This window comes from Vicugna pacos, chromosome 14, assembly GCF_048564905.1.
Source record: "Vicugna pacos chromosome 14, VicPac4, whole genome shotgun sequence".
In the NCBI taxonomy this organism is placed as follows: Eukaryota; Metazoa; Chordata; class Mammalia; order Artiodactyla; family Camelidae; genus Vicugna; species Vicugna pacos.
Window position 1 is genome coordinate 13,987,615 of NC_133000.1, and position 18,249 is coordinate 14,005,863.

Genomic DNA, 18,249 nt, shown 5'->3' on the forward strand with positions numbered 1-18,249 from the left:
GCTGGTTAAGAGTGATGTTTTCCTTCAATCAATCTGTCAAGTCTCAATTAAGCAACGGCTATGCACCAAGCAAAATAGTACAAGACGCACCTTCTGCCCTTTGGCAATTTGCATCCAAAAGGGGGAAGATGGGATGAACTCAGATGAAATTGTGCTGAGCGTCTGCTGCTTCACTTAGCGCTGCTGAAGGCTGGCATCCCACGAGGGGGGACAGCATGCAAGAGGACAGTCATCGGGATAGTCACGTTAAGGGGATGCCATGCACCAAAGGGCAAGATTTCTATTGAGTAGCCATGGAAAGTCAGGTTGAGTATATTGGAGGAAGTCAAAGAGGAGTGGAGAGTTGATCAGATGGAGATTAATAATCAAACACACAAAAACCCTAATTTCCAAAGATACCTGAATCCCCAAAGTTCACAGCAGCACTAGTCACAACAGCCAAGACAGGAAAGCAGCCCAAGTGCCCAACAACAGATGACTAGCTTAAGAAGATGTGTATATATACGCGATGGAATACTACTCAGCCATGAAAAATGAAATATTGCCATCTGCAGCAACATAGATAGACCTAGAGATTATCATACTAAGTGAAGTCAGTCAGATAGAGAAAGACTAATTGTTATATGATATCAGTTATATGTGTAACCTAAAAAATAACAAATGAATCTATATATAGGATGGAAACAGACTCCCAGACATAGAAAACAAACGTATGGTTAGCAAAAGGGAAAGCGGGGGGATGGGGGTGATAAATTATGAGTACGGTATTAGCAGATACAAACTACTACAATTAAAATAGATCAGTGACTGTGCAGCACAGGGAACTATATTCAATATCATGTAATAACCTATAAAGGAAAAGAATCTGAAAAAATATATAACTGAATCACTTTGCTGTACACCTGAAACTAACACAATATTGTAAATCAACTATACTTCAATCTGAAAAAATGTGAAAAAAACCCAGAGCCCTTGGAAGACGAAGTGTACTTGTGGGGGGTGAGCCCCTGAAATGCTGTGGGATTAAATCAGCCCAAGCTTCCCATATCCTCAGGAAGAGAAGCTCTCGGGCCCCAGATCAGACTCTGGCAGCTGACTTTGCCCAAGGTCCTGTGTAGGTCAACCACATCATCCGCAGGTGAGAGCTGCTTCCAGCTGCTCCAGGTATCAAACAGGGTCCCCCAGACCCCTAGTTCTTCATCAGCACCCGGGGTCTGGGCAGCATTCCTCGGAAGGAGAGGGGGTGTGGGGTGGCAGTGAGGGAAGTTTGGGCAGATACACTTTGTCAATCAATTTATGCAGCCATGTTGGTTGACCTCAGGCCACAGAAGATGCCAAAGTCTGCTGGACATTCTCTGGGGGGACTTGCCCATGTTTGTTTATCCATTTATTTGTCATTTAACAAAGAATGTTGAGCATGTACTTCGTCTCAGCCCTATGTCTGGGGAAATGATATAAACAGAGCCTCTCACGGAAATGTCAGACTGCTGGGAGATACACACGTGAGTCAAAGGATTACACTGATTCCCATGAATCATGGTAAGGGCCGTGAAGGAGGCCCACAGGGTCGCGGGGAACTTGTCAGAAGGGGTTCGAGCTAGTCAGGGCAGCGTGGCTTGGAGAGGACTTTCCAGATTCAGCTTGGCTTCATCTGTTACACTCAAATCCTCGACTGTCACCTCCTCAGAGAGGCATTTCCTGACCCTACCCTATCTCAACTATCACCGCTCTTAAGCCCTACCGTGGTTAAGCTGGCTGCACAGTGTCTACTGTGAGCCAACACACAATTACACACATGCACGTCCACATCCCCCATTAGACTGTGAGCCCCGCCAGGGCAGTAGCATGATCTGTTCTGTTTGTGTTCTGCCCCCAGCGCTGAGATCAGTGCCTGCACTAACAACCGTTTGTTGACTGAATGACTGATGGACAGATTGCATAAATGGGTGAAGTGACTACAAGCTGAGATCTGGAAGGGAAAAGGAGGCAATAAAATGTAAAGGGAGGAGGGGGGACGATATGGCTTAGTTGTAGAGTGTATCCTTATCACGCACAAGGTCCTGGGTTCGATTCCCAGAGCCTCCATTAAAAAATTTTTTGTTTCATAAATAAATAAACCTAATTACCAAAATGTAAAGGGAGGAGCTGCAGAGAGAGATTCAGGCTGAGGAATGCCCGGCAAACTCAGGCTGGAGGGAGTACAGCACGTTTGAGACATCATTCATTTATTCCTGAGGTATTTTTGACCACCCGTATTAGCGCATATTACCTCGGGTCCCAGAGCGTGGACTCAAACTTGAGTCCTAGTCCTCTGAGCGGTGTTCCTCCACCTAAGCAGGATTTACAGGCATTCAAAGCAGAGTAGAGTGGTCTCCCCTCCGATGGGAGGATTAATTACTCTGCAGCCTGTTGGTATGTGGTCATTTGGCCACACGGTGGCGCTTCACGCCTAACAATTCAGTTACTTCTCTTTCCGTCTCTCAGAAGGTTTGAAATTCAAACGGAAAGGGGAAGAGGCGTGTCCTTTCTCAAAACAGCACAGATCCCATTGCCAGCGAGCCAGGGGTTGTCAGGGAGTGGAGGTGAGCTGGGTTCAATAACTGAGGAAAAGCCTCTGTTCTTGCTGGTTTCCTTAGAACTAAGGGGAAGTCTCTGGTTTGAAATCAAAGGACCCAGAATTCCACATCCAAAGCCCATTTTCCAGGTGTTTTTCACAACGTTGCACCAACTCCACGTACTAAGTGAAATGTCACCTGCCTGTGTGGTGCCTGAAGGGAAGTGGGCCCTCCTGAGCCAGAGTTTTGACTTTCCTGGAAAGAGAGATCTTTTTAAAAGATACCACCTGACTCAGAGAAAGACATTGTTACTTGCATTTTAATTTTTTTCTCGGAGGCTACATAGTACATGGGTCTGAGTTTGAACACCAGTTCTGACAGTAACTAGTTCTGGAGCCTCCAGGAAGCTACTTAACTTCTCTGTGCCTCAATGGTGTCATCTTTAAAATCCTACTTTATAGCATCCTGGTAAGAACGAAATAAGGGGAACCAAATGAAATTGCCGATATCCAACGGTCTTTAACCCACAAGAGCAGCGATTTCATGTGGCTGGTCCTGCAGTGCCTCCTGCCAGGTGCAGAGTGAGGCTTGGTGGCAGTGAGCGGTGATCATCCCGGCTGGCGTGCCAAGAGTACAATCAGCACTTACTGTGAACATTCAGAAAAGAAACCACTTTGTCTTCTGGAAGTTTTTTCCTTAAGAGTCTTACTAGTAGGTGACCGTGTTTCCAAGGACTTGAGTTCCTTTATGAAAATATGCCTGAAAGAAATCTATGCGTGAGAGCTATGCTTTTTGCCAAACCATTTCTACCTGAAGCCTTCTCTCAGGGAGGTCCTAGTCCCACCAAGGTTTAAGAGCAGGGCCACATGGCACCACCTGTCCTCTGAGTGAAGCTGAGCACTCATCTCCTCCAGCATCCCGGCCCCCGTGCTCTCCCCTGCAGAGCTCGCCTCTCCAGGAGGGCACTCCACGCCTGCGACTGGTATTGAAACATCTCTCTCAGGCCCTCCCATGCACAAACGTCTGAGTTTCTCTCTTCTCTGTCTCATTCCCTCTTAGGACGCCCGGGGAACACTGGCTGATCCCATTAGCCCAGGGAATATGTACTGTTTTCACTTTGGCCGAGTTTCCAAAGCTGTAGCTCAAAGTGAGCCTTTCACAGGCCTGTGGGTGGGTTGTATTTTCCATCAGGGGGGACTCTGGGAGCCCAGAGGCTTGGCCACTTCCCACTTCGTGGTCCTGCTGCTTCAGGCCCTGGTAGGGAGCCGGAGGTGGACTGGGAGCCACAGACTGACTCCTGGCGTCCCCATCAAGAGGGTGGCCGCTCTGGTCCTAGGAATTCCAAAACAGGCAAAGAAAACCCGAGAATGGTTCTATTTTATCAGAGAAAGTTTTCTTCCCAGATGCTCTTTCCTTGCACTCTCCTCTTCATCTCTTTCCTCAGACTATAGAGATTTACCACCCCCCACCGCTCAACCTCCCTCCGGTACCTCCCCCTCCCCGCCTTGTCCTGTGGAAAAGGGAAGGTTCCTGCTTCTCACTCACACGGGACACTGTCCGCAGGAGAGGAGAGGTGCCCTGCAGGATCTCATTACCTATCATTGACTGGGTATCACACGAGGCTGCGTGTTTACAGACACACGTCTAATTTGGGGGATGAGGTCTGAACTCTTCAGTGTACTGAACGTGAGTTAAAAGTTAAGAAGCCAGACACAGAAGAGAAACATACTGTACGATTCAATTCACATGAAGTTCAAGAGCAAGGGCCACTGATCTATAGACAGTAATCAGAACAGCGGGGGTTGGGTGTTGGGGGGGACCTTCGGTCAGGATGGAGACATTGTCGCTTTTACTAGAGAGTGAGTCACGCAGAGTACACGGGCGAAGACATTTGTTAGAGTGCGTGGGACCGCACACTGAAGATCAAGGGAGGTAGCAGTGAAAAATGTCCTCAGAGCCACAATCACAGCGAGGGCAGGAGGGCCCTTATGTCACGGACGAGAGAGGGAGTTTCCACACACCGCAAGTTCTCACCAGGCTGTCTACGCCGCGGAACAACACAGAAAACGTCAGCCAATTTTCCAGTTTCAAATTCCAGGGACGTTCGTCTTGGTGCTCACACGGCCTATGTCTTTTCAAATGTTTACAGAGTATTTACGGAAAGTAGTCCTCTGGGTGGCAGTTGTAATTAGGAAAACTGGCAGCGAAAATTAACACATACCATAAAAGAGAGATAATTGCCCCACTGTCATATACAATATTATTATCAAACGGAATTCGGCGAGGAATCCAATTGGTCCCCACCAGCTCAACCTCGTTGTTCTAGGAAAGACCACCCCCCCTTCCTTGCTACCCTGAGGATGAAGCTGCCACAGCTCTCGAATGATATGCCATATGGTACTTAACATCATAATCAAAATGAGCTTGTGCTTTTTTGTGTGAGATGCTGAAATTTATTAGAAAATCAGAAAGCCTCATTTCCACCAAGTTCCTGAGACCTGCCATCTGCCGCACGAGAAAGAAAATGGGGTGTTTTTTTTTTTTTTAACCATTTACTTATTGTGAAATGTGAGAGTGCTAGTGTGTTTGAAAAAGCAGGGCTGGGGGCCGGGTTGAGGGGGGAGGGGTGTAGGAGCGAGCCGGAGTGGGCCCACTTGGCAGGGAAGAAAGAAGACTGTCAGCTGAATGGTGGCAAAGGCTTGGGGAGCATAATTATGGAAATCGCCTATTCCAGAGCCTTTTTTTCTCCCCCCGACCACATGTTCCTTCCGCATAGGAACAGCGTGTAGAGACGCCAGCTTTCGAGAATAAGCAAAGGCTGTTTCAGAAAGGAAGGAGAGGGAGCTTAAACAAGCACCAGCCTCTCGGAGCGTTCAGTGTCTCCGCGGAGGGGCAGCGGGTCGAGACAGGAGGGGGACAGACGGCGCGGCCAATGGGCTTAATGGGTGCGGCGGCGAGGCGGGCTTCCTGCGCGGAGATGCGGGAGTCCGGGAGGCAAGATGGGAGAGGGATCTGATGGGGGCGGTGGAGTGGTGCCCAGCGCGAAGGGAGAGATCTCTCAACGTTGTTTGCAATGGTACTGTAAGTGTTGCATGTTGAGGATACAAAGATGAAGGTGCTCAGTACTTCCAGGAGGTGGGCCAGATGTTCTGGCGTTTATTTCCGGGGAAAGCTTCCGTCTCCCGCGTCACTGGTTTCATGAGATGCTGCCTTGGTATGAGTCACATGCGTGTGTCCTTTCCGTACCTCCGCAGAGCGCCGCCGCCCGCAGGGCTTACCTTACCCCTTGATTTTACTGTAATTTTTTATTTTTACTCTGGTTTTTACAACAAAGCTGACATGTCTGCTGGAACTGCTGCAGGCAGTTTCCACTGGACGTGGTTAGTGGCTGGGTTTCTCACCTCTGATCACGATACTCAGGAAATAGGCCTCGAGCAAATGGGCTACCAGAGCCTGAGATGGAGCAGCAGGGGGGTGGCGTGGGGGTGGCGTGGGCAGGGAGGACAAGAGTAAGGCGCCAGGGAATTTCACATCATAACATTATAGAGTCAAGTTCAGGCCAAGGCAGGCCTTTCCTGGACCACATCCAGGATTTAATTAAAGAGGAACTAAAAAGACCTCTCAATAGACAACCTCTTCTACAAGGCAGTCTTCCAGCAGGATCCCAGGGGCATCCTCAAAGTCAAGTTCGGGGTTCTGGGCGTGCTCTGGGGCCATGGGCCCAATGACTGGCCACCTGAGAGCACAGCCTGTACCCGCTGGCACTCACCGTGGTGCCCTCACACAGGTAGGTCTGCCCAAAGAAAGGATGAATGACTTTGTAAAAGCCTCTGGTGGTCCAGGAATCCTGGCCTCCCACTTAAGCCAATCCAGGATACAGGGCTTCGCAGAGAGTCAGCCACCAGCCTGTCCCAGCAGGAATGTATCAGGATGGGGGCAAAGTGAGTTTCTGAATTTGCAGAGATTAAGTGGGAAGCGATCATAAATCCCAGGGTCCGGTGCAGTCACCATGTGCTGGTCCTCCAAGCCTTCTCCCACCGAGGGCAGCAATCGGCCGGGGCCACCTCCCCGCTGCTCAGTGCTTGGTGCTGCGTGGGTCTCTGGGGTCCAGGCCCTCGTGCTCTGCACTTGCAGAAAAGGCTCCGCTGTAGAGTCGGCCCCTCAGGGAGAAGTTCAAGGTCAGCCTTGGATGTGTGATGTCACCTAGAGCACTCGCGCCCGGGTGTGGAGGGGGTGGGGCAACTTTACTTTTTACCCCCTCTAACAAATAAGGGCCCCATCGTTAGCTTCTGGCCTGGAGGCCGGGGATCAGCTCTGAATTCCCCGGGGGCCGCCGCACCGCTACAAGACAGGCTTCCGCAGGTGCTAGGGATTCTCCCGAACCGCAGCGGGCAGACAGACGCAGACGGGGTGTCGCGATCGCTGGGTGGAGACATGGTAAGCTGCTCTCAGCATCTGTCCTGATTTCCCCTCAGCTCCCATGTGTCCAGCAGGCGCAGTAAATGCAATGAGGAATGTGCAAAGTCATCAGATGTAGCTAAACCTTACTCTTTTTGGACTTTAAATAAGAAGAAACAAATTGCTTCTTTTGAATACTAAAGTTTCTCAAGAATGTCCTAGTTACCACCCAGATAGCCCCCAAAAGATCGCATGGGGCTACAACCAGCAGCCGGCGCCTGGGTTTTCTTCCTCACACACTAGGAGACTTAGGCACGGTGTTTTCGCTGGACTCTTTTTCGCGAAGATTACTAGGGTGAAGAGTTACTATCTTTGTTAAGGTTGGATTGATTTTAAATGCCTGGAGGTATTTAATGATTTTCAAGGGTTCAGACATGAGGCTTCAGTTCAGTATTGATTTATTCAGTAAATATTTATTAAATACTTTCTATGTCCTGGGGACTGTCTTGGCACTTTAGTCCAGATATAGATAAATTATATCTACTTCTGGTCCCAAGGAGCTTGCAATTTAGCAAAGGAGAAGGGGGAAAATAGTGTATATGTACATATACATACACACATAATGTTTTATGTGTTGTGTGTGTGTTGATAGACAGCTAGGTAGATGGTACAGATAGATAGGCAATGTGTGTGTGTGCAGCTGGTGTTCCAACAAGACAGTCTCCTGGTGATGAGGACACAGAGGGGACACATGGAAGGCCGGCCAGTGTCCGGTGCAGGAACTGGGAATGGTCCAGCGACAAGGTGGCAGAGCAAAAGGGAGAAATGACCATCAGAGCAGTGCCGTCTGCTTGGGGAGGGCGGGAGGCACTTGGGCTGAGCCCAAGGTCACAGGAATAGGCGATGATGTGTGTTCCATTAAGACAGTTCCAGAGAGTGCTCTGAAGGCCAGGTGGGGCTGTGGTCACACACGGGGCAGGCAGAGCCGGGGAAGGACGGAGGGAGGAAGGGGAGAGGCCGCATTGTGGTGGGGAGCTGGAAAGACAGCCAGGTAGGACGCACATTCTGTTCCCAGAAAAGAGCTGCTGGGGGTCAGAGCCCCTCCCTCCTGGTGGCATTGGCCCTGTTCCCTTTACGAAATCCCCATGGATGAAAAGTCAAACTTATAAGATAAACCTCGAGGCTGACATCTGTGAGCCGGAGGAGTCTTCACTTTTTAAAACGGAGGCCGCTGGGTGCTTTCGAACAGAACCTCTCCTCCACAGGCCCCAGGTTAGGAGCCTTGCGTGGGGGACAGTGGGCATCCTATGTGGGTCGCTTTGTCCCTCACTCAGCAGAGGCATTCATGGGCCTTTGTTATTTTTATTTAAAAAAAATTTTTTTTTAGTCTGAAGGAGAAAAGAAGGCAGGTTTGAATGAGCAAACCTAGCAGAAAATTCTTTTTGTTAATTCTAGTGCTTGCTCCTTATGGTGGGTCTCTGTCTCCTTTTACTTTCCTCCACTTTTTACGTCTTCCTCCACAAACACATCCAGTCCTAGGTTCATTTTTAGAAAGAAAAGAAAATTGTCCTTTCCCTGCCTTTTTGATGTGACAGGGGGTGAGTGCCCGTCCTGGTCCCGCTAAGCCCTCCCTTTGCCACCATTGTGTCTCTGAACTTATTCTAACCAAAGGATTCTCCATTTCAAAGGTGATGGCAATGAACCTCTTCTAGTTCTAACCGGATTTCAATTTTAGCTCATATGCTTTCTTTATGGAAATGACTCTTCCCTAGGTGGGGAATGGGCACAGCCACTAAACAAGGAAACTCACGAGGAGCAGGGAAAAAGTGTAATTCATTTCCCAGGAGGATGCATTGCTCATTTCCTACAAGCGACCACGCAGATGTCTCTGACCAGAGATTCTGTGCTTCCTTATCCACGTTTCTCCTTTCGTTTTGTGTTGCAGTACGGATTCGTCAACACCTGTCTGCAATCCCTTGTGATAGAGAAATTTGGTGAAGAGACATGGGAAAAACTGAAGTAAGTGTATTAAAGGAAAGATGAAGATACTCTGGTACAGTTGGTCAGCCTCTGGTGTTTTGCAGGTTATGGGGGTTTTTACTAACTTTCTGATTAAACCAGTTAGTTGTGACTACAGAGATCAATTACAGTTCTTGAACATACCAAGTAAATACAGAAAAAGCCTGCTATTTCATAAGTCTTTATGGAAGGTGTCAGTCTCAGTTCTTAAAACCAGCCTTAAAACAGGGTTCCCATGTGAATAATACCAATATTATTCTACTTTTTATTTCATGAGTGAGTGTTTATTTGTTCTTTTTAATCACAGAAGAGAAAGCAACTGCATTATTTTCATGGCATGTAAATGAAGCTGCTAAAATCCCAGGGAAGAGGGGATATTCCTTCTAAATTTAGTCAGAATCCCTCCATAGGTGTTCCTTAGTTAACTGTGACCAGTTTTTCCTCTCTGCCTCTGTCTGGTAAACCCTTAACACTGTTGTTTACATCAGAGTCTCCTGTCTGATTCTTCTAATCCTGCGCTGTCCCTCTGCCTCCTTTGAGGTTTCCTGGCCTTGAAATGTTGAGGGATAGGGCTGAAGGGGGTCTCAGAAACCTCCTGATCCTATGAAGAGGTAGGAACTGAAAAATATGGGGTAATGATTAGCTTCCTCAGTTAATCAATGACATGCAAATGAAAACAATTAGGCTCTGCTTTGCCTTATTAAATCTCCAAAAAATTTAAATGATAATAACCAATTCTGGTTAAGATGCAGTAAAATGGGTAATTGCTGCTGACATTGTGAATTAGTGCAGCCCTTTTGGAAAGCGACTTGATAACGTGCACCAAAAACTATGAAAATGATGAAATCCTCTGTGGTAGTAATTTCATTCTTCAGTATTGATTCCCTTAGAAACACATATACTTTTATACAACATATATGTATGTCTATACATATATGCAAAAAGATGTAACCTTACATTTATGGGTAATAAGAAAAAGTTGTCTTTAAATGTTTAAAAGCAAACCAAACAAATGGAATATCAAAAGAAATGTGCACCATTGTTCAGAGGATTGCAAAAATCATGAAGCAATCTGTAGAATTTTATGACAATATAAGTAAAAAAACCAACAAATAAACGAACAAAAAGCCTCTCCCAAATAAGACACAGACTTACATAGCTACTGGGTAAACTACACAAAGGGGAAAAAGAGAAAGACTAAAATAATGATTCATAGTAATTGAATTAGAAAGATAAAATACTGGATGACTGACTTTTCCCCCCAATACCTGTATGTTTTCATTGCTTTTGTAATGTAAAAACAGTTTAAAGTGCTTAGTGCAAACTTCCCTCATCCCCCCACTGCCATCTGAAAAACAGAAGAATAAGAGCTGAGAGTTCTGGAGACTTGTAAGCCTGAGACTGAGCTGAGGAGGAGCCAAGAGGTTCCCACAGCCTCAGCCCCTGCTCCCCGAGACAGCAGCCAGCTTCCCACACGCGTGGGCCCAGAGCCCCGCCTCGGGAGAGGCAGCCCAGGCCACTTCCACAGCATCCCTGGGGTAATTCAGTTAGACATGCCGCAGGTTTGGGTGGGAAAAAGGAGCTCTGGCCTCATCCAGGCAAATAATACATATTTCCAAGTGTTTCAAGGAGACACGCTGGATAATTACAACCAGAGAAAGTTTGGACCGGTGGGCCCTTGAAAGATCATCCTGCCCAGATCTCCTCATTTTAAAGGTGAGAGAAAACTAAGGCCCAGAGAGGTTAGGAGACTTGCCCAAGGCTGCACAGCAAGTGGTCAACAATGTCAGTATCTTGAAGTGCTCCTGTTCAGTCCCCTAAGCTGCCTTGGGAACAGAAGCATTTGAAGACTTCTTTTTTTAATGGCTATTACATTGTAAAGGGTGAAGTCAGTAAGAAGGGCAAGGGAAAGGACGGTCTCAGGTGGAGCACTTGCTCTGGGCCAGGCCACTTTCGTGATGATCTGATTAAGCCCAGTAAGGGTACCACAAGGCAGGTTTCAGTCTCATTTCACCCAGAGGGAAGCTGAGCCCCAGAGAGGACCTTGCTGAAGGCCACAAGGTTAAGTTCCAGGGCTGGGACTCGAACCCAGACCTGTGACTGCAAAGGCTCCTCTTTCTAAAAGGCCACCTGCCTGTGGGGGAAGGAAGAGCGACTGGTAACACAATGAATTTCCATTCATACTGAGTCTCTGGGGGAAAAGAGCCACTGTCTCTCTAAGCCGAAATGTCTTGAGCTCCTGTGGTCTGCCTGGTGCTGGGAAAACCTCTGGAGGATTAATGAATCACATAAGCCATTTTGCCCGGGTGGTTTTGTAATCTGTAGAAACATTCCCTGTATACCTGGGACACAGGAACTAGTGCCAAGGGCCCACATTGGATGGGAAACTGGCATCACTGGCTTTGCCACAGGCTGGACGGGAGCAGGTCAGCCACAGCCCGGCCCCCTCCGCCTGCCAGAGGGTTAGCTGCGCCCACCAGGGTGTGGGCAGTCTTAAGAGGAGGAGGAGGATGGGAGAGGTGGCGAGCGCAGAAGCTGTTGGGTGGACATTGCGGGGTGAGGTAGAGTGGAAACCCACTTAGGGAATGGGGTGTTTGCACTCTGAGGGGCACTGGACACAGCCACGTGTCCTCAGGAAGTCGTGGTTGGTTTCAGAAGGGACTCGAGCTACAACAGATGAAGCCCAGATGCACCCTGATGTGACCTGCGTGTTTCAACATAAAAGAATAAAAGCAGCTAACCACATGGGGTCGTTGCAAGTGCTAAATAACACTAACAAGGCACTTGGGGGAAAAGATGCCTGGTGAGCGCGCACCCTGAACAGACGTAAGCTGTGTGGGTGAAACTGGTGCTCACCCTTTTCCAGGTGTGAGTGCTCGGGGGCCGGGGAGCATTTGAGGGGCAGTGGGCCTTGCTCCCACTGGACTGGACTTGAGTCCTGGCTCTGCTGCATGGGACTGGCCATTTCACCCCTCCGAAGCTCTGTTTCCTCACTGATGAAAGGGGAAAAACTCATCTGTCTTTCTGGGTGCCCTGGAGTACATAGTAGGTGCCCAGTGTCATTCCCTCTCTGATATCCATGTGCAGCCTTGGGATTAGATTACATTTGACATTAATAGGCACCACTTTGCTGCCGGGCAGATAACTGTGCCTTCCATTGTGAAGAGGCAGGTGTTCCTCTAGGGTGTCCACTTTGCTCAGAGGAGATCTGGCTTCCTCAGATAAGCATCGTTTGGTGGATGGTGTTGCCTCTGCTCCTCTTTTCAGACTGATTCCCCTGACACAGACCAGTCCAGACCTGCATTGAGGACACCCATAAACACTAGTGACCAGCCGGGAGAGGAAGGGGGTGGACAGATGTTTGTTGATTGATTTTTGACTTACGAACCTTGCATATCTGAACTCTTGGTTAGGACCTTGAACCTTGGCTTAGCTGATGGCCCAGAAGAGTCCGTCCCGACTAGGAGAGAGGTCAGGGCTCTGGAAATAACCAGAAGTAGCTGGAACATTTAGATATGAGTGGAGGTAAAGCAACAAGGTGTTCAGTCTGCCTGTGACAGACCCCTCACTGTCCCTTCCATATGGAGCAGACATAGCATTAATGGCTCCCGGGGCCTTGACAGGTGGAGATGTTCAACATACCTTTGCAAATCTAGGGAAAACCCAGCTTCCCATACGTAAGCAGCTGAAAGAAGCTTTTTTCCATTTGGGGCCCTTGGGGTGACCTCACTGAAAGGAATGGCCCATTTTCTCTTCCTGCCCCAGCCGGGTATTTCTCATAGCACCCCCAAACAAACAGTGAGCCCTGGCATCCACAGAGACTCCATGGTGATAAGGACATTTGAACAAGGGGTGCAGGGAAGGTGTGAGGGAATCAGAGAAACATGTCCAGGGACAGAGAACTTGGTGGGGCCGTATCCCATCTGTGTCACTAGGTTTCACCTCTTTCTACCAATTCTCTGCTTAATTGAGTCTCAAAGGATATGTTTATATACAGAACACTAGACACCTATGTGGTGGCACTGGAAATGCATCTTTAAACCAAAAGCAAAAGGCCTAACCAGCTCAACCAGCTATAAAAATTGCACCATATTAGCAGTCATTAAAAAAAAAAGAGCCTGCAGTGCAGACCACTCAACTTATAAAATGCAAATTAAGGCGAGGTTATTTGTGCGCAAAAAGATTTCCTTCAGGCTGCATTTAAATAACAAGTTCCCTGGTGCTTCTAAAATAGAATTTACCTGGGAAAGAAAATCCCATCAATTTCCACACAAATTTTAAGAAGAAACAATTAGGTCAAATGGAGTATGTCTCCAGACTTTTACATACATTTTATTTTATATGAAATAATCAGAAACAGATGTTTCTCCTCCTTTGCCTGCATTATTTATTTCTCTCTCATATAACCTCGATTTATAGATTTCTCATTATGACCACTCTTTTATAACCTCCTGGCTAAAACCTTTGTCAAGACTTAACAGTGAGAAGCAACTAACTTATAGATTAAGAAGAATAAAGCCCCTGGAGTCAGATAAACTTTAACATTTTGCTGGGATAACTTACTCGCTGTTTGACTTGAGCAAGTTTATTTGCTCTGCAAGTATTTCTTCAGCAACTAGTACGTACCAACCAGAATTCCCAGCACTGGGAATAGTGATGAAGAAAACAGATGAGCACTCTGTTCTCTGTATTCCAGTGTGGAGTGGCAGACTATAAACAAGTAAATAAAAATAAATAAAAGAAACCTTTCAGATTGGGCTAACTGCTACAAACGAATAGGGTACTTGCTAGTGACCCAGGAGAGAAGATGCCAGTTACCCTGAAGTGATTAGAAAAAGCCTCCCTGCAAAGGTGAAATTTGAGCTGAATGGCAGGAAGCAGCCAGTTTGAGTCAGGGAGCTATGTGTGTTCCAGGCAGCGAGCACAGCATGTGCAAAGGCCCTGAAGTGGGACTGAGTTTGGTGAATTTGAGACTCAGAAGAAAAGTCAATGTGACTGGTGTGAGAGTCTGGTAGGAGACAAAAATGGAGAAGTTGCTAAGGATCAGACAATGTAAGTGAGAGGAGACAGAAAGGAGTTGAAACTGTATTCTTGCAGTAGGTTACAGAGGTCCCTGAGCCTTGGTGTCCTCGCTTGTAATGGGGGTAACAATGGTACTCACTTGTGCCCTTGTGAGGACTGGGTTGCCTAACATAGGGGAGGTGTCTGGCACTTTGGTTGTGGAACTGAATCCAGGATTTTGTTTGTAAGGATCAGTCGTTAGTTACTCCTGAAGTTTACAGGAGTTAAAGGATTCAAGGGACTCACACAGTCCAGTTGCAGGAAATACAGAGAGACCTCAGAGGAAATGAAAAAGCAGAAGGACTTTCTCTGCTTCTGTAACTCTCATCGTATTTATTCTCCTTTCCTACCTCTGTCTGCAAGTCTCTTAATTTCTGTTTCTTTCACACTTTACTATATGCCCTTGCAATTCAAGAGGTCACCATGTCCAATTGACTCAGTTTCTCAGTGTCTCAATTCCAGATGCCCCAGACAGGTTTTGATGGGCCAGCCTTGGTCAGGTGCCCACACCAAGCCCAATCAGGTCCTTTGGAGGGTAGGGTCCCTAAGAAGAGGTGGTGAGTAGAGCCACCGTGACTGGCGTGTCTTCTCCACTGTGTAAACAGGGCGTGGAGAAGGGCTGAACGGATGGATGCTTTATGTATGCATGAAGGGGCGGTGAAGAGATGAACGGTAGATGGGTGATGACGGCCAAGCCCAAACCAATCTGGATGCGATGACATGGCTTCTCTCTGTGTCAGGACGGGCTTGAGGAGGGGTCATGGATGGCCTTGGGAAGGTCTGAAAACCTCTGAAATCATCTATGAAAATGTGTGCATGTATCTACTTGTATTTTCCGGGAAGAGATCCATAGTATTCATCAGACTCTCTAAGAGCTCTCTGACCTAAAAAGTTCAAGGCTTCCCACCTATGTGTTCTTGGACTTTTGTTCTTACTAAATAAGAAAGGCTCCTAACATTCTGACATCTTGAAAAGCATCCCTTCAAATACACTAAGAAACTATCTGAGTCAGATACAATCAGGAGGTCTCCACCTGTACCTCATCTGTTCCACTGACTCACCAAGCCTCTTACTCCTTCCTAAGAGGCAAGAGCCCCTGCTCCCTCCAAGTTCCCTCCTTTTCCCATAAATAAAGTCCAGTTTAAAAGTAGCTGAAAGCCGAGCGTTTCTTATTGTTTTTTTAACTTTTATCGAGGAATGCTACCTGTCTCACAACTCATACTCCTTTTCTGGCCATCAACACATTTATTGGTTTGTTTGGTTGCCTGAAATCATAGGTGCTCAGAACTAGAAGGGCCCTGAGAAGTCACGTTGCTCAGGAGATCTCAACTGAGGGACTTAATCCCTGAAAGATTATCTCAGACTATCCAAGGGCTTAGAAAATTTAAAAATACATATTTACTATTATGCTATATATAGAGAACAGAAATTGTTTTCCTAATAAAGACCATTGAAAATAATAAAACTTGAGAAATATTGTTTAGTGGGAAGAAATGGCAGATAAAGTTAGCAGGAGAAGAAATAGTTAAGACTTGAAGCTTCTGTCATTTGGAGAGCCTCCTTTAAAAGAGAATATAAAATTACAGATAAAATTTTAGTTACACAAGTACTTAGGTAGAATGAGAAAAAATATTAAAAGCTGACAGATAACCAAATATCAAAAGCCCCCAAAGTAATAGTTACTTATTATCAGTATCATTAATTAACTATGGACCCACTTTTGTTATTTTTTTTTACCTGCACCTTTGGCAGCTTTTGGTTTGCTCATTCATATGACAGTAATTTAATAACATCATTTTCCATAAAGAGAATGAACATTCCTCTAAACATGCTGGCTAGAAATTGGTTCTTATCATATTGTATTTTTATTGTCAGCTTAGACAAATTTCTCTGTGTGCATCGATACCTTTTCTCAGCAGTTTCTCATAAAGGCATGATTCTTTCCTGGTGGCAAGTCCCAGAGGAACACCAGCCTTCATCTCTGTCTCACCTGCCTCCCCCTACCTTCTGCCAAGTGGTCTGGGATGAGGTGTTCCCCGGTGAGCGAATTGTGGCCTTTCCTTTGGATGCCTGTTTTGGGGGCCACATTAAGGGCTGGATGCTTTTTGAGTCTTTCAAGGGGAGGTGGCCCTGGGGGCTCGGTGGCCTACAGTCCCTCCCAGACACCCAAGACCACCATCAGGGCATACAGGGCTCCCCCTTTCCAGGCTGGGATGGCTCCAAGCTCGAGGGGGCTGGACAGGGCTGATTCCTCCCCAGAAACTTCATCCTCACTGGACTGCAAAGTAAATTTGAATCTCTCTGGGTGTGAATGAGAAATTCTCAAACATTTTGGTCTTAGGAAGCCTTTTCACTCTTAAAAATCATCGAAAACCCCAAGAGCTTTAGTTTATTTCTTGGTATTCACTATATCAGAAATTTAAGCTGAGAAACTTTTAAGGGTAGCTATTCACCTAAAAATAGCAATAATGAACCTATTACGCATCAGCATAACTAACATGTTCATGAAAAATAACTGCATTATCCAAATAAACAATTAGTGAGAAGAGTGAACTATCACTTTTTACATTTTTGCAGATCACTCTAATGTTTGAATTGCTAGAAGACAGCTGAATATTCTCTTCTGCATCCTGTCTGCTGTGATCTGTGGCTTTGGTTGATCCGTATACAGAGAATATAGGAGGAAATACTTTAGTTCTCTTTTCAGATATTTGTAGAGATTCTTTCAAACCTCGCCAAAGCTCCACAAGTGGTCGTTTCTCAAAGATGAGTTACGATGTTGAGTGCGAAACTGCACCAATGACCTTTCTCAGACCATTTTATGTGAAAGTCCCGTGGCCTGTGTTACACTTTGAAATTAATCTTTTAACCATCATTTTTGCCCTGTCATGCATTAGTCATTTGGAAAATAGCTCGCTGAGTTATGCGGCTTTTATGAAAGATGACATGATGCGGCACATTATACAATATCAAAACCACATTCGTCAATATCGCCACAATCTCATCAAAGCCTCTTAGAATTGGGGAGCTAATGAGCTCCCGGTAGCAGATGCAAGGTTTCCAAAATTCCAATTTTCACTTGAAAGCTGGAGTTTTTATCATTGGCAACAAATTCTGTCAGTTACTTCCCTTGAAATGACAAGCTAACTTTGTTCTTTTTTTAAGAAAATGTCTGCCAAATATCCAAGTCTGAGTTATTCGTCTGTCAGTGGTTCTTTCAAGCAGCAGTGATGTTCCGTGAAAAAAGTGGCTAATTCAGTTCACAAAAACAAAAAAGTAGCTAATTTCTGGAGGTGACCCTCTACACATCTGTGTACAGCACAGGTGTGCTATATGTACATGCAATTCCCGCTTTGTCACCAGTGTTCAGAAGATGTGTCCTCAGGGCCAAGATGCAATAAAACTGATTTTTAAAAATTGTGTCATTAAGGACAATCTGAAGTGAGGGTGGCATTTTCTCTTCTTCCTTCTTTAAACCATGAATGTGTGGAGTGAGAAATACAGTGTCTGCTTAGTACTGACTAATGCCACTGTTATTCATGCTAAGGCACCAACGGTTTGCCCGCTAATGCTTTTGCACCACTAGCACAAATACCAACCAGTGAAAAGGGCAAATAATGCCTTGATTCTAGTATGGAAATGGCTTTGACCTCATGGACCCCCTGAAAGCATCTTAGCAACCCACAGGGGTTCCATGGAACACAGCTTGAGAACTCCTGGTTTAAATGCCAGAGTTTTTCTCAGTGAATCACATCATGTGTTGTCTGGGAAGAGTGAGGGCAGGAGAGGGGAGGGATGTACATCAAAATCTTCATGGAAACATTGACTGATACTATTGTAGTAAAGACGAAGAAATGGAGACATAGTGAGATTTGTTCCAAGTTACCCCAGCTGAACTGTGGTAGAGCCAGGATTAGCTCCCGGGTCTCTTGACTCACAGACAGTGAATGTGTAAGTCCCTGTCAAGTTAGGTCTCTCACGTCTCCTCAATGTCTTATAAAGAGCCATCATGCCCCTATTGTGTGCCAACAAGGGTAGGTGTTGAAGACATGCAGTCAAATGACATCTCCCTGCCCGTTGGGATTCTGTAGTCTAAGGGGCATGTGGACCCGTCAGTCAAAGCTTGCACATGCAGCTGGTATCAAGATGGGTAAACACGGGGAGTCTTGGGGCTCAGAGGAGGAACGCCTGCATCTGACTGCTGCTCAGGACCAGC

General features: G+C 46.4%; 1 protein-coding gene across 1 annotated transcript in view; it reads left to right on the plus strand.

Annotated features, from left to right (window-relative positions):
- The first annotated feature begins 6,224 nt into the window (after positions 1-6,224).
- The window catches only part of LOC102533514 (guanylate cyclase soluble subunit beta-2-like), a 59,617-nt gene continuing 47,592 nt past the window's right edge, over positions 6,225-18,249 (plus strand). The window contains 2 exon segments of the mRNA XM_072937369.1: positions 6,225-6,342; positions 8,899-8,972. Of these exon segments, the coding sequence (XP_072793470.1) occupies positions 6,271-6,342; positions 8,899-8,972 (146 nt within the window). The 5' untranslated portion in view covers positions 6,225-6,270.